This window comes from Rhineura floridana, chromosome 6, assembly GCF_030035675.1.
Source record: "Rhineura floridana isolate rRhiFlo1 chromosome 6, rRhiFlo1.hap2, whole genome shotgun sequence".
Classification (NCBI taxonomy): Eukaryota; Metazoa; Chordata; class Lepidosauria; order Squamata; family Rhineuridae; genus Rhineura; species Rhineura floridana.
The window spans coordinates 312964-327175 of NC_084485.1; the positions used below are offsets into that span (position 1 = coordinate 312964).

At 47.9% G+C, this 14212-nt stretch overlaps 1 protein-coding gene across 2 annotated transcripts in view; it reads right to left on the reverse strand.

Annotated features, from left to right (window-relative positions):
• Positions 1–14212, reverse strand: part of ZNFX1 (zinc finger NFX1-type containing 1) — a 24076-nt gene continuing 9864 nt past the window's right edge. For both annotated transcript variants that reach the window (XM_061630669.1, XM_061630668.1), the window contains exons 8-13: positions 7009–7148; positions 6762–6916; positions 3317–3462; positions 3109–3219; positions 2701–2796; positions 1–2575 (exon numbers count right to left, since the gene is read on the reverse strand). In XM_061630669.1, coding sequence (XP_061486653.1) covers positions 131–2575; positions 2701–2796; positions 3109–3219; positions 3317–3462; positions 6762–6916; positions 7009–7148 — 3093 coding nt within the window. In that variant the 3' untranslated portion in view covers positions 1–130. The remainder of the gene's footprint in view (positions 2576–2700; positions 2797–3108; positions 3220–3316; positions 3463–6761; positions 6917–7008; positions 7149–14212) is intronic.

The window sequence follows — 14212 nt, forward strand, 5'->3', positions numbered from 1 at the left end:
ATGCTCAGAAGCACAACAAATTCATTATCTGTTCTGAAACATTTATTTGCTATAGTAAAATCTGGCTGGTGGTGGTGTTAAAACAGGAACATCTGCAGGGAGGGAGGAGCTAAGGAGGGCCAGAGCCTTCCTACTGCCAGAGCTCAGCCACGTTGAGCAGGTTGTTGGCCGTCTCCGACCAGGCGGCGTGAGTTGCCCCGTCCATCTCAGAGGCCAGCTGGTTGCTGGGCTCCAGCCTGTGGTTGCTGCCCCCAATGACTTCCTGGCACTCAGGACAGCACCCCCTCTGCATGGCCCCCCCACATTCACCTATGGCGTAGATGTGCCCATTTGGGCACTTGAACCAGTGCCCACGTGTTGTCCCAGTGACAGCAGTGACAATCTGCCTCCTCTCCACGTCAGAGATGCCCAGGCCGGAGGTGGGCAGGGCTTCCTTCAGCGCCTCCATCTTTGCCTTCACCAGGCTCTCATCCTCGGGGGTGAACCTGCCAGGCCCCTCCAGGATTTCCCGGGTTGTGCTGACCAGCTCTGCTGCCACCACAGAGGCATCATTCATCGTCCCTGCCACAGCCCTGCACTTGGCCAAGAGCTCCACCAGGTAAGTCAGCCGCTGGAACTCACACTGGAGTTCAGACACTTCCTGCCCAGTGAAGCTACAGCGGGGCCGCTCCAGCCAGCTGGTCACCTCTGCCAGGCGCCTCCTCACTCCCTTCTGCTCGCTGGGTGCCACCTTGCTCCCGGCCTCAGTTAGGTTGGCCAGCTGCACGTAGAAGCCCAAGAGGTTCTCCACCAGCCCAAGGCTCCTGGTGGAGAGGGCGGCAGGCTTCTCCAGCTCCTGCTTCAGATGCTGGAATTGCACTGGCAGATGGCGCTTCAGAGTGGCTTCCCCCAGCAAAGCAGCCTTCAGCCTCTGGCTGCTGGATGATATCTCAGCAGGGCTGCCTTGGATCCGCCCCTTCACCACCTCTACCTCTGCCAGACTCCTCTTCACCATCGTGCCATAGCGCAGGTTCTTCCGGATGGGCGTCTGGCACCTGGGACAAACCTTCAGCTTGACAGCCTCCCCCTCCTCCCCCTCCATGTAACAGTCCATGCCCTGAGTTTCAAAGATGTGGCTGCAGTCCTCGAGCTGCACAAAGCGGGCGTCAGGCTCATCCTCACAGCCAAAGAAGATCTCCGTCAGCTCTTCCTGGTTGCATACAAGGCACTTCTCTGGGCATGGCTCACCGCACAGCCCAGCGCAAGGGTGCCCACACAACAGGTGCTTCGGGCATGGCACATTACAGCGGGGCCTGTCGCATGGCTCCGAGCACAGCTTGCTGCACTGGTGGTGCTGGCAGCGCCACTCGCACGGCTCCACGCAGGGGCAGCATGGCTCACCACACTTTTTCTGGCAGCGGCTGTGGATGCAGCGGTTCTGGCAGGGCTGCTGGCAAGGGGGGCAATCGCTGGTGCACGGCTGCAGGCACTTGTGGGAACAGACCAGGAAGCGCTTGCAAGGGCTCCTACACGGCTCGTGAAAGCGGCCACCAAAGCAGGACTGACAAGAGCCAGGGCACGGGTGGCCACAATCCAAGACGCTGTGGCATTTGGTCTTGCAGGGCACAGGCCTCCCAACCTCCATCTCTGCTGCAGTGGAGCACAGCACCTCCTGACTGTGCCCACACTTCAGCGTCACTGGAAGTAGCTCTGGGCAGCGCCTGGTGCACTCTTGGCCACAGGCCATCTGACAGATGTGCCCACATTTCAGAACTCTCCCACATGGCTCCTGGCAGCAGAAGGCCTGGGGGGGAGTTGAGCAGGGGACCTGCTGGTGGTGGCCGCACTTGGACATGGTCTTGGGCACCTTCACGAGGCACTTTCCGCAAGCCTCAAAGCACAGTTGGGGGCAGCGGTGCCCGTCTTCGCAGAGCACCTTCTGGCAAGGCTTCATGCACTGGATCTTCTGGTGCTGCGGGTCGTAGGGGTGGCACGCCCGTGGGCAGACGTGGCCACAGTTCAGCCGGGCGTCGCAGGGGAGGCTGCAGCCCCCCTCGGGAACCTTGCTGAAGTCTGCCGCCTGGGCCACCTCCGTCTTGGTCTGCGGATGGTTCTGACAGGAGAGCTGCAGGGCTTGGCCGATGCAGCCCTTCTCCCGCAAGGTATGCAGGATCTTGCTCCACAGTGGGACCTTGCTCAGCATCATCATGTTGCCAATGCAGTACAGGCCCTTCTTGGCCCGGGAAAGGGCCACACAGACACGGCTGGAGGTCTGCAGGAAGCCCACTCGCCCCTCTGGGTTGCTCCGCACCAGTGAGAGGAGGATTATGTCATTCTCCTCCCCTTGGTACTTGTCCACCACGTGGACCTTCACGCCCTGGAAGGTCTTCGCCGGCAAGAGCTTCCGCAGGCAGAAAAGCTGCCCGGTGTAGGTAGTGAGGATGGTGATCTGGGAGGGCAGGTAGTCCTGGCACAGGAGGTATCTGCACAGTGCAACCACAAACTGGGCCTCATGCGGGTTCTGGTGGCTCTTCCCTTCTTGGATCTCCTCCTCTGGGTAGTTGTGCTCCACAAAAAATAGGTTGGACGAGACTCCCTGGAAAAGAAATGGCAGACAATGCTACTAGCAGCCGCCGGGCAAGTCAGCTCTTGGTCCAGAGGCTACCGGGGGAGGGGAGGAGCCCCGGCCCAAGCTTTGAAGCTGGGGGTGAGGAAGCTCACCTGGATGTTTTCATAGTGCAGCACCGAGGGGTGGTTCTCCAGGCCCTGGTAGACGTGGGGTGTGAGGAGCTGGGCAATCTCTGGCCGCATGCGGTGCTGTAAAGCCAAGTAGAGAGTACAAGGCGATGACAGTGGGCTACAGGGAAAGAGCACTCCTCAAAAATGAGAAAGCTGCCTCAGGAGGCCTCCCTTCTGTGCTTCAAGGTCTGAGGCAGCATCCTCCCAGACCAGCGAAAACGGGTGATGCAGGCTGCCATTGGACTCACCCTGCAGAGCGGGCCCACAGCTACGCTGCCTACAGCGACAGCAGGAGCAGAGCCTTCCCTTCTCGCTCCCTCGGCCATTCCTTTTCACTTGCTTGCAAATAAGAGCGACCGAGGGGAAAGCAGCCACATGCTTACTCCTCACCTGGAAACCGAGGCGAATGAACGGGAGGCCGACCTGCACCAGCCTTTCAAAGAGCGAGACCTCCAGGTTGAAGTTCTTGGCCAGGTCGTGCACATTGGCACTGGGACGCAGCTGCAACAGAAGAGGCAGCCATGTAGGTCCCAGAGGGAGGGGGAGAAGAGAAGAGGCAGGGCCCAAACCCAGCTGCTCCCCTGCGGTGCCTGCCTACCTGCTGGTGGTCTCCAATGAGGATGAGGTGCTGGCAGGCCTTGCTCAGGGTGGTGATGGTGTGGGCCTCCAGGACTTCTGCCGCCTCCTCCACGACAACCACGCAAGGAGCCACCTGCTGCAGCACTTGGCGGTACCTGGCGGCTCCTGAGGGGAGGCAGGTGTACCACATTATTATTAGTATTATTATTTCAACTTATAGACCGCCCTTAGCAGAATAGCTCTCAGGGCGGTGAACAAACAAGATAAAATACAATACATCATAATAAAAATCATAAAAACATATACAAACAAACAACAAAAAACACTACAAAAACACAATACGACAAAAATTAAAAATACGGATTAAAAGATTAAAATGGTTAAGAAAATTAAAATGCCTGGGAGCATAAAAAGGTCTTTACCTGGCGCCGAAAAGATAAAAGTGTAGGCGCCAGGCATACCTCTTCGGGGAGGCTGTTCCACAACTCAGGGGCCACCACAGAAAAGGCCCTAGATCTAGTAACCACCCTCCGGGCTTCCCGATGGGTTGGTACCCGGAGGAGGGCCTTAGATTCTGAACGAAGTGAACGGGTAGGTTCGTATCGAGAGAGGCGTTCCACAAGGTATTGAGGTCCCACGCCGTGTAAGGCTTTATAGGTAAGAACCAGCACCTTGAATCTCGCCTGGAAGCAAATAGGAAGCCAGTGCAGGCGCGCCAAGACAGGTGTTATATGCGAAGACCGACTGGTCCTCGTCAGTAGTCTGGCAGCTGCGTTCTGCACCAGCTGAAGCTTCCGAATTGTCTTCAGGGGCAGCCCTACGTAGAGCGCATTACAGTAATCCAATCTTGAAGTTACCAGAGCGTGAACAACGGAGGCGAGGTCGTCCCTGTCCAGATAGGGGCGTAGTTGGGCTACCAGACGAAGATGGTAAAACGCATTCCGTGCCACCGAGGCCACTTGGGCCTCGAGAGACAGGGAAGAGTCGAGAAGAACCCCCAAACTACGTACCTGTTCCTTCAGGGGGAGTGTAACCTCATCCAGAACAGGGTTAACATCCACCATCTGAGCAGGGAAGGCATTCACCGACAATGTCTCGGTCTTGTCTGGATTGAGTCTCAGTTTATTAGCTCTCATCCAGTCCATTATCGCGGTCAGGCAACGGTTCAGCACATCAACAGACTCACCTGAAGAAGATGAAAAGGAGAAATAGAGCTGCGTGTCATCAGCATACTGATGGCAACGCACTCCAAAACTCCTGATGACTGCACCCAGCGGCTGCATGTAGATGTTGAAAAGCATGGGGGACAAAACTGACCCCTGAGGGACTCCGCAATGGAGAGTCCATGGTGTCGAGTGATGTTCCCCAAGCACTACCTTCTGGTGATGATCCGCGAAGTAGGAGCGGAACCACTGCCAAGCAGTGCCCCCGACACCCAACTCCGCGAGTCTCCTCAGAAGGATACCATGGTCGATGGTATCAAACGCCGCTGAGAGATCAAGGAGAATCAACAGAGTCACACTCCCCCTGTCCCTCTCCCAACACAGGTCATCATACAGGGCGACCAAGGCTGTTTCGGTGCCAAAACCGGGCCTGAAACCGGATTGAAACGGATCTAGATAATCAGTTTCATCCAAGAGTGCCTGGAGTTGGCTGGCAACCACCCGCTCCAAAACCTTGCCCAGAAAAGGGACATTCGCCACCGGTCTATAGTTGTTTAAATTATCTGGGTCCAAGGAGGGTTTCTTTAAAAGAGGTCTCACTACTGCCTCCTTGAGGCTACCAGGGACCACTCCCTCCCTCAAGGAGGCATTAACCACCTCCTTGGCCCAACCGGTGGTTCCAGCCCTGCCAGCTTTCACTAGCCAAGATGGGCAAGGATCCAGAACAGACGTGGTCGCCCGAACCATTCCAAGCACCTTGTCCACTTCCTCGAGCTGCACCAACTGAAACTCATCCAATAAAGAAAGACAAGGCCGTGCTCCGGACACTTCAATGGATTCATCTGTCACAACATCAGAGTCAAGGTCCCTGCGGATACATGCAATCTTATCTTGAAAGTGTCCAGCAATTTCATTACAGCGGGTCTCAGATGTTTCCATAGTATCGTGGGGGCCAGAGTGTAAGAGCCCTCGCACGACTTTAAAAAGCTCCGCTGGGCGGCTTAAAGATGATCTAATAGAGGCAGCAAAATAGAGCTTCTTTGCTGTCCTTACCGCTTTTGTATACAACTTATTGGTGGCACTTACCAAGGCATGATTGTATCCACTGGGAGTTTTCCTCCATCTGCACTCCAGCCTCCTCCTCTCATGTTTCATCGCTCTCAGCTCCGGGGTATACCACGGAGCTGTATGAGCTCTACAGCGAAGGGGGCGCGCGGGAGCGATCATGTCAATAGCCCGGGTCATTTCCGTATTCCACAGTGTGACCAGGGCCTCGACAGGAGCACCAGTCCTATCAGCCGGAAAATCTCCCAGAGCCCTCTGAAAACCTACAGGATCCATCCGGCTCTGGGAGCGGATCAACTTAATAGATCCTCCACCTTTGCAGAGGGAAAGAGCCGCTGTAAGTCTAAATCTCAGCAAGCGGTGATCTGTCCATGACAACGGGGTAGATGAAAAACACCCCACCATCAGATCACCATCTCCATGTCCAGTGGCGAAGATCAAATCGAGAGTATGTCCCGACACGTGTTGGGCCAGTAGAAAATTGAGACAGCCCCATTGTTGTCATGGAGGCAATGAAGTCCTGAGCTGCACCAGATAAGACAGCCTCGGCATGGACGTTGAAATCCCCCAGTACCAAAAGTCTAGGGGACCTCAAAAGGACCTCCGAGACTATCTCTGTCAGCTCAGCTAAGGAAGCTGTTGGGCAGCAAGGTGGACGGTACACCAACAGTATTCCTAGTCTGTCTCCCTGGCCCAACACAAGGTGGAGACATTCCAAACCAGTCGCCGTCTGGACAGGGTGCTTGGTGAGAGGGAAAGAACTCCTATAGACCACAGCGACCCCCCCTCCCCGGCCCTCAGATCTACCACAGTGCTGAACCAAATACCCGGGTGGGCAAAGCTGGGAAAGAGCAACTCCTCCCTGATCAGCCACCCAGGTCTCGGTTATACATGCCAGGTCGGCACCCTCCTCCAGAATTAAATCATGGACAAGTGAGGTTTTATTATGTACCAACCTGGCATTCAAAAGCAGCACTTGGAGATCCGAGAGCTGGCTGATAGGACAACCAACAATCCTGTGGATATGAGGAGAACCGGAACAAGGCACAGGCACAATTTGTCTGGGACGAGTTCCCCTTACCTGGCCTGTTCTCCTCCTAACGCCATACCTCCCATTACCCATCACTACGTTAATCGGGGCGCCCGAGAGCCCCCCCACGAAGGATGGAATCTTATGCTCGGCCAGGCGCAGGCCCTCGGGGTGTGGGGAACACCAGCTGCTCCTTCCCCTCTCACCTGTGGTCGTCATGCCCACAATCTTGGCCGCCTTCAGGATGCAGAGGTCCTGCTGCAGGCGCAGCTCAGCTAACCTGTCTGCTGCCGCCTGGTACGTCTGCTCGTGCCGCAGGATCTGGCGCCGGATCTCAGCCTGGTGCTCCTGCAGCCAGTACCTGCAGCGGGGAGAAGAAGGGAGAGGGTGTGAGCGCCACTAGCTCGTGCTGGGGCCTCCCAGCCCAATTCCTGGCAAGAGAGACAGACCTACCTGTACAGCTTCCAGCGAGAGTTGAGATCCAGGCGCCACACATCCAGGACAGCCCCAGCCTCTGCCTTGGTCATCGCCTCCACCTTGTGCAGCTCAGCCTTCGCCTTCTTCTTCATCTTCTTCTTGTGGTGCTGCTGGAGCTAAGGCAAGCACAGAGGGCAGAGGAGGTGGGGTTATGCCTGCCCTGCCCATCTCAAGGCAATCTCAACAGATCTCCCTCCCCAGAGGTGGCGGCTTTGCTTCGTTGCTTTCCTGTCTAGATTGCTGCCACTCTGACAGCTTAGCATGTCAGTAGGCAAATGACCCCTCCCCATTTTCTGGTCTCTGGCATAATTGGGAATAAGGGAGAAAGACCACTTCAGCAGAGGGAGCCCTTTTGGCAGTTCCGCCACCCTTGGAAGCTTGGGGGGGGGGTGGCCCGGGAGAGGGCATTCTCTGTAGCCAACCCCTAACCTGTGGAACTCCCTCCCACTGGCACTTCATTGTACAACTTTCAGCGAATGCTGAAGACGCACCTCTTTACCCTGGCCTTCGACACCTGAGTTGTATATTTTTAGGAACCAGCCTATTTTCTGTGATGTTTAGGTTCTTTTTGACTGTTTTTAATTATGTTTTTTAAAATTATTGTAGCCTGCCCTGGGACCTCTGGGTGAAGGGCGGGTAACAAATTCTAAATAATAATAATAATAATAATTAATAATAATAATAATAATACAGCCCAAAGCAGCCTGGATTTTTCTGTTCTCTGAAAGCTAGTTTCAAAAAGGCAAGGCGGATTTTTCGTTTGTCCACAGAACAGCAGTATTGGAAGGACCTATAAGGCCACTGAGTCAAGGCTGCCAATGTCTGTCTTGAGGCCCTGGCCATTAAACTATAAATGCAGTGGTGTCAGAAGCAAGGAAAGACTGGCTGATTCCCAATATTTTTGGGCCTGAAGGCTTATAAAATCCTCCCCAAAGAGATGTTATCGTCCCTGTTTTAAATTGATTGTCAAAAGGAAAGCTTGTTTTTGAGCTGCCTTGTTTGATTGGTGAACAATGTAGAGTTTGTTGGGGGGGGGGATCAGGATGGTGCCTAAACAAAGCAGTGAGAAAAACTGAACGCTTCAAAAAGTAAACAGAAACATTTCATTGGAGTCTGCAAATACTTTTTACATGTTTGTTCTCTTTGCTGTTTTTTTACTGTGGGCGCTTTCCTCACTTCATTTTTATTGCTGCAGTTTTTCATCAGACCTGGCATCTATTTACTTAAGTCAGCCTCTATTTCAAGTTTTGCCTTGCCCTTCTTTTGAGAGATGAAGAAGAAATTTCTGTTTGAATTTTATTTGTTTATTTATTATTTGATTTATATCCCATCCTTCCTCCCGGCAGGAGCCCAGGGCAGCAAACAAAACCACTAAAACACTTTAAAACATCATAAAAACAGACCTTAAAATACATTAAAACAAAACAACTTTAAAAACATGTTTTAAAAAAAGTTTTGAAGACTTTTTTTAAAAAAAGGTTAAAAAGCATTGTTTTTTAAAAGTTTAAAAGCATATTAGAAAGCAATTCCAACACAAGCAGACTGGGATAAGGTCTCAACTTAAAAGGCTTGTTGAAAGAGGAAGGTCTTCAATAGGCGCTGAAAAGATAACAGAGATGGTACCTGTCTAATATTTAAGGGGAGGGATTTTTACGCTTTCTTTCTTTGAAGTTTTGCAAGTGTGAATTCAAATCTCGTGCTTCTGGCATTATTTCCCATTAATTGCCTCTTGATATTTGTTTAACATCCTTTTTCCTTCTACAATATTTTCAGTAAGCCTCTTTGAGACTTGGTGTTGAAAACAAGTAATACATTAAATACTACTGTACTAATTGTTTGCCAATATACACCAGAATATCATTTCCTATATGAATTATTTCCCCTTTTGATCTGAAGACAGATAAAACTGTTTTCTTGATTTTTGTTATAGGTTAAAACGTTTACGTAGCTGAAATTTGAAAGCTTTAACAAGTGGAACAGGAGAGCTAGAGTGCAATGCAGAGATACAGAACACTTTAAACTGTGCAGCTATTTTACACACGTTTATAAAGTCTCCATTACAATACCTCACTGACTTGTTTATGGGCTCTGTACAGGTAACCCTATGCCTTAATTCACTCATAGGCAAAAAACCTTGCAGTTTATGAATGTACCTATAGCCCACAGCTATTTCTACCAAACTTTAAAAAGCAGGGAAATTGGGCAGCTATAGTGAATGCACTCCTCCTGCAGGGGAGCAGGAGACCTGAACTCCTCTCTGAGATATTGTACTGCCCTACAAAGTTGTCAAAATGCAAACACAATTTGGGTTGGTCTTTCACAGTCCAATCCACTTGCAGTGTAGCTTGTAAGAATTTGGTAACATGTGCCTCTGAGCATATGGTGAGTGGTTGCAACACCTGCCATCTCCAAAGATAATTATATTTTTGTATGTTTGTTGGTGTTCTTCTTACTTTGCTTCTTTCCTGTCTTACTAATGTTTCTACTGAGAATAAGAACATAAGAACATAACATAAGAACATAAGAAGAGCCTGCTGGATCAGGCCAGTGGCCCATCTAGTCCAGCATCCTGTTCTCACAGTGGCCAACCAGGTGCCTGGGGGAAGCCCGCAAGCAGGACCCGAGTGCAAGAACACTCTCCCCTCCTGAGGCTTCCAGCAACTGGTTTTCAGAAGCATGCTGCCTCTGACTAGGGTGGCACAGCACAGCCATCATGGCTAGTAGCCATTGATAGCCCTGTCCTCCATGAATTTGTCTAATCTTCTTTTAAAGCCGTCCAAGCTGGTGGCCATTACTGCATCTTGTGGGAGCAAATTCCATAGTTTAACTATGCGCTGAGTAAAGAAGGACTTCCTTTTGTCTGTCCTGAATCTTCCAACATTCAGCTTCTTTGAATGTCCACGAGTTCTAGTATTATGAGAGAGGGAGAAGAACTTTTCTCTATCCACTTTCTCAATGCCATGCATAATTTTATACACTTCTATCATGTCTCCTCTGACCCGCCTTTTCTCTAAACTAGAAAGCCCCAAATGCTACAACCTTTCCTCGTAAGGGAGTCGCTCCATCCCCTTGATCATTCTGGTTGCCCTCTTCTGAACCTTTTCCAACTCTATAATATCCTTTTTGAGATGAGGCGACCAGAACTGTACACAGTATTCCAAATGCGGCCGCACCATAGATTTATACAATGGCATTATGATATCAGCTGTTTTATTTTCAATACCTTTCCTAATTATCGCTAGCATGGAATTTGCCTTTTTCACAGCTGCCGCACACTGAGTCGACATTTTCATCGTGCTGTCCACTACAACCCCGAGGTCTCTCTCCTGGTCGGTCACCGCCAGTTCAGACCCCATGAGCGTATATGTGAAATTAAGATTTTTTGCTCCAATATGCATAATTCTACACTTGTTTATATTGAATTGCATTTGCCATTTTTCCGCCCATTCACTCAGTTTGGAGAGGTCTTTTTGGAGCTCTTCGCAATCCCTTTTTGTTTTAACAACCCTGAACAATTTAGTGTCATCAGCAAACTTGGCCACTTCACTGCTCACTCCTAATTCTAGGTCATTAATGAACAAGTTGAAAAGTACAGGTCCCAATACCGATCCTTGAGGGACTCCACTTTCTACAGCCCTCCATTGGGAGAACTGTCCGTTTATTCCTACTCTCTGCTTTCTGCTTCTTAACCAATTTCTTACCCACAAGGGGACCTCTCCTCTTATTCCATGACTGCTAAGCTTCCTCAGAAGCCTTTGGTGAGGTACCTTGTCAAACGCTTTTTGAAAGTCTAAGTACACTATGTCCACTGGATCACCTCTATCTATATGCTTGTTGACACTCTCAAAGAATTCTAATAGGTTACTGAGACAGGACTTTCCCTTGCAGAAGCCATGCTGGCTCTGCTTCAGCAAGGCTTGTTCTTCTATGTGCTTAGTTAATCTAGCTTTAATAATACTTTCTACCAGTTTTCCAGGGACAGAAGTTAAGCTAACTGGCCTGTAATTTCCGGGATCCCCTCTGGATCCCTTTTTGAAGATTGGCGTTACATTTGCCACTTTCCAGTCCTCAGGCATGGAGGAGGACCCAAGGGACAAGTTACATATTTTAGTTAGCAGATCAGCAATTTCACATTTGAGTTCTTTGAGAACTCTCGGGTGGATGCCATGCGGGCCCGGTGATTTGTCAGTTTTTATATTGTCCATTAAGCTTAGAACTTCCTCTCTCGTTACCACTATTTGTCTCAGTTCCTCAGAATCCCTTCCTGCAAATGTTAGTTCAGGTTCAGGGATCTGCCCTGTATCTTCCACTGTGAAGACAGATGCAAAGAATTCATTTAGCTTCTCTGCAATCTCCTTATCGTTCTTTAGTACACCTTTGACTCCCTTATCATCCAAGGGTCCAATTGTCTCCCTACATGGTCTCCTGCTTTGAATGTATTTATAGAATTTTTTGTTGTTGGTTTTTATGTTCTTAGCAATGTGCTCCTCAAATTCTTTTTTAGCATCCCTTATTGTCTTCTTGCATTTCTTTTGCCAGAGTTTGTGTTCTTTTTTATTTTCTTCATTTGGACAAGACTTCCATTTTTTGAAGGAAGACTTTTTGCCTCTAAGAGCTTCCTTGACTTTGCTCGTTAACCATGCTGGCATCTTCTTGGCCCTGGCGGTACCTTTTCTGATCTGCGGTATGCACTCCAGTTGAGCTTCTAATATAGTGTTTTTAAACAACTTCCAAGCATTTTCGAGTGATGTGACCCTCTGGACTTTGTTTTTCAGCTTTCTTTTTACCAATCCCCTCATTTTTGTGAAGTTTCCTCTTTTGAAGTCAAATGTGACCGTGTTGGATTTTCTTGGCAATTGGCCAGTTACATGTATGTTTAATTTAATAGCACTGTGGTCACTGCTCCCAATCGGTTCAACAACACTTACATCTCGCACCAGGTCCTGGTCCCCACTGAGGATTAAGTCCAGGGTTGCCGTCCCTCTGGTCGGTTCCATGACCAACTGGTCTAGGGAATAGTCATTTAGAATATCTAGAAACTGGACTTCCGGGAAGGGTGACTTCGCTTGTGCCTGCTTTTGAGACGGGCTCACGCCTCAAAAGAAGCTTATTCAGATATAAATCAGTCAGAACATTTTTTTTTTTGACTGATGAAATTTCTCCCGGGCAGGGAGAAACGTAGAGATCAACCTCAAAAGCCTGTTTTTGTTGGGAGGACTGGATTTCATTAATTTATGAGAAAAGGTCCAGCCAGCAATGCCGGACGGACTTCCGAACAAGCTCTATCTGATTAATGCGATACGTTTATCTTTTCTTCAAAGAGAAAACGGACTAACAGGCAAGCACCCTTCTTTCTATTATTTTTTTTACTTGGTTTAAATTGTTGCAGCAAAAAGAGATTTGTCAAATGAATCAGCTTTAAAGAACTTCTGGGTGAGCTATAACTCTTCTCTGTTATTCACGAAATTAACAGCTTATCTCTGTTTCTATTGCAAAAAGCTGTCCTGGAAGTGCATTCTAAAGATATAAACAGAAGAGGGATTTCTATTCCGAGGAACATTATATTGTCTGGGACTATTCTCTTTTTGGTCTATTTTATTTTGACGAATCTGCTTCTTCACGACGCCACTAACTGTTTTGATGCTGGGAACTAAATTTGTTTTGTATTCTTGAACATAGACAGATAAGGCAGGCTGCTCTGTTTATACTGTGATGTCATCAAGCCTGGAATATTAACTCAATTGTTGCTGAAATAAGAAGTGGTTCTTCTTTATTTTTGTTCTGTTTTGTTTTCGTGGTTTTAAAAATGGCAATCAAGAAAGTGGCTGAGAATCTGGAAGTAATTATGTTTCAGAAAATAATGGATGAGATTGAGATAACGAAACAAACCCTGCGACAGGGCAGTAAGGAGCTGAAAATTGAACTGAGCAAAATGACGCAGGAGCTTAAAGAAATAGGGGATCCTGTGAGAGAGGAGAATGAGATCAGAGATGAGAAAAGAAAAAATAAAGGGAAGATACAAGCCCTGGAGATTGGAACAAATGTGGAATTGGAAAAAGATCTGGAGTTTATGGATATTAGAAATAAAATCTGCTGTTTGGAATTTAACGTTATCTCTGAAGAAATTAATGAAGATATTAGAGATAAAGTTATCAATGGCTTGGATAATCTTCTGGACTGGAATGACGTGATGGAGCTTGATATAGAGAAAATCTATGGAATTAACTGCAGCCATGTGACAATGGAAAAACTCTCAAGAGATGAGCCAGTGCATTTTGTAAAAAAGAACAGAGATATGACTTTACAACAATATTTCAGCAACTTATTCAGAATTGATGGCAAGAAAATATTTGGGATAGAGGAAATTCCCATCAGACTCTTATTATATGACTATGGCTATGACAGCAAGATTATTATGGAATACTGATAATGGAAGATTGGACACTGAAATTACTGTACTTAACAGGACTATTGAAGATGGAAGATGGAATTAATATGGATAATGGAATAATGGCTATTGAAATTATTGGACCTAACAGATTTTGATGAGATGGATTAATCGATATGTTTATTTGGACTATGGTTATGACAATAAGATTATTATTATTATTATTGAGATGGATTAATCGACATGTTTATTTGGAGAAAAATTGATAGATATATTTCTTAAAGAATTGAAACCTCTCTTTGACTTTTTGTGGAAAGAATAAAGTAATGTTTATGAGATTTGATGATTAATTAAGATAACTACTGGAGGAAAGTGATCTTATAATATAATTTAAGAGACAGGATTATTATATATTGTAGACCTATAACTGATTTGATCTGCGACAAATGGGAAGTCAACATTTTATTTTTTTGTTTAATCATTTTTGTTTTGTTTTGTTTCTTGTCTTTGAATGTTTTATGATTTTGTTTTGTATGTTTTATGAAAATTTGAATAAAAATTATTGTAAAAAAAAAAAATAGAATATCTAGAAACTTTGCTTCTTTGTCATGACTGGAACACATATGCAGCCAGTCTATGTCCGGGTAGTTGAAGTCACCCATTACTACCACATTTCCTAGTTTGGATGCTTCCTCAATTTCATATCTCATCTCAAGGTCTCCCTGAGCATTTTGATCAGGGGGACGATAGATCGTTCCCAGTATTAAGTCCCTCCTGGGGCATGGTATCACC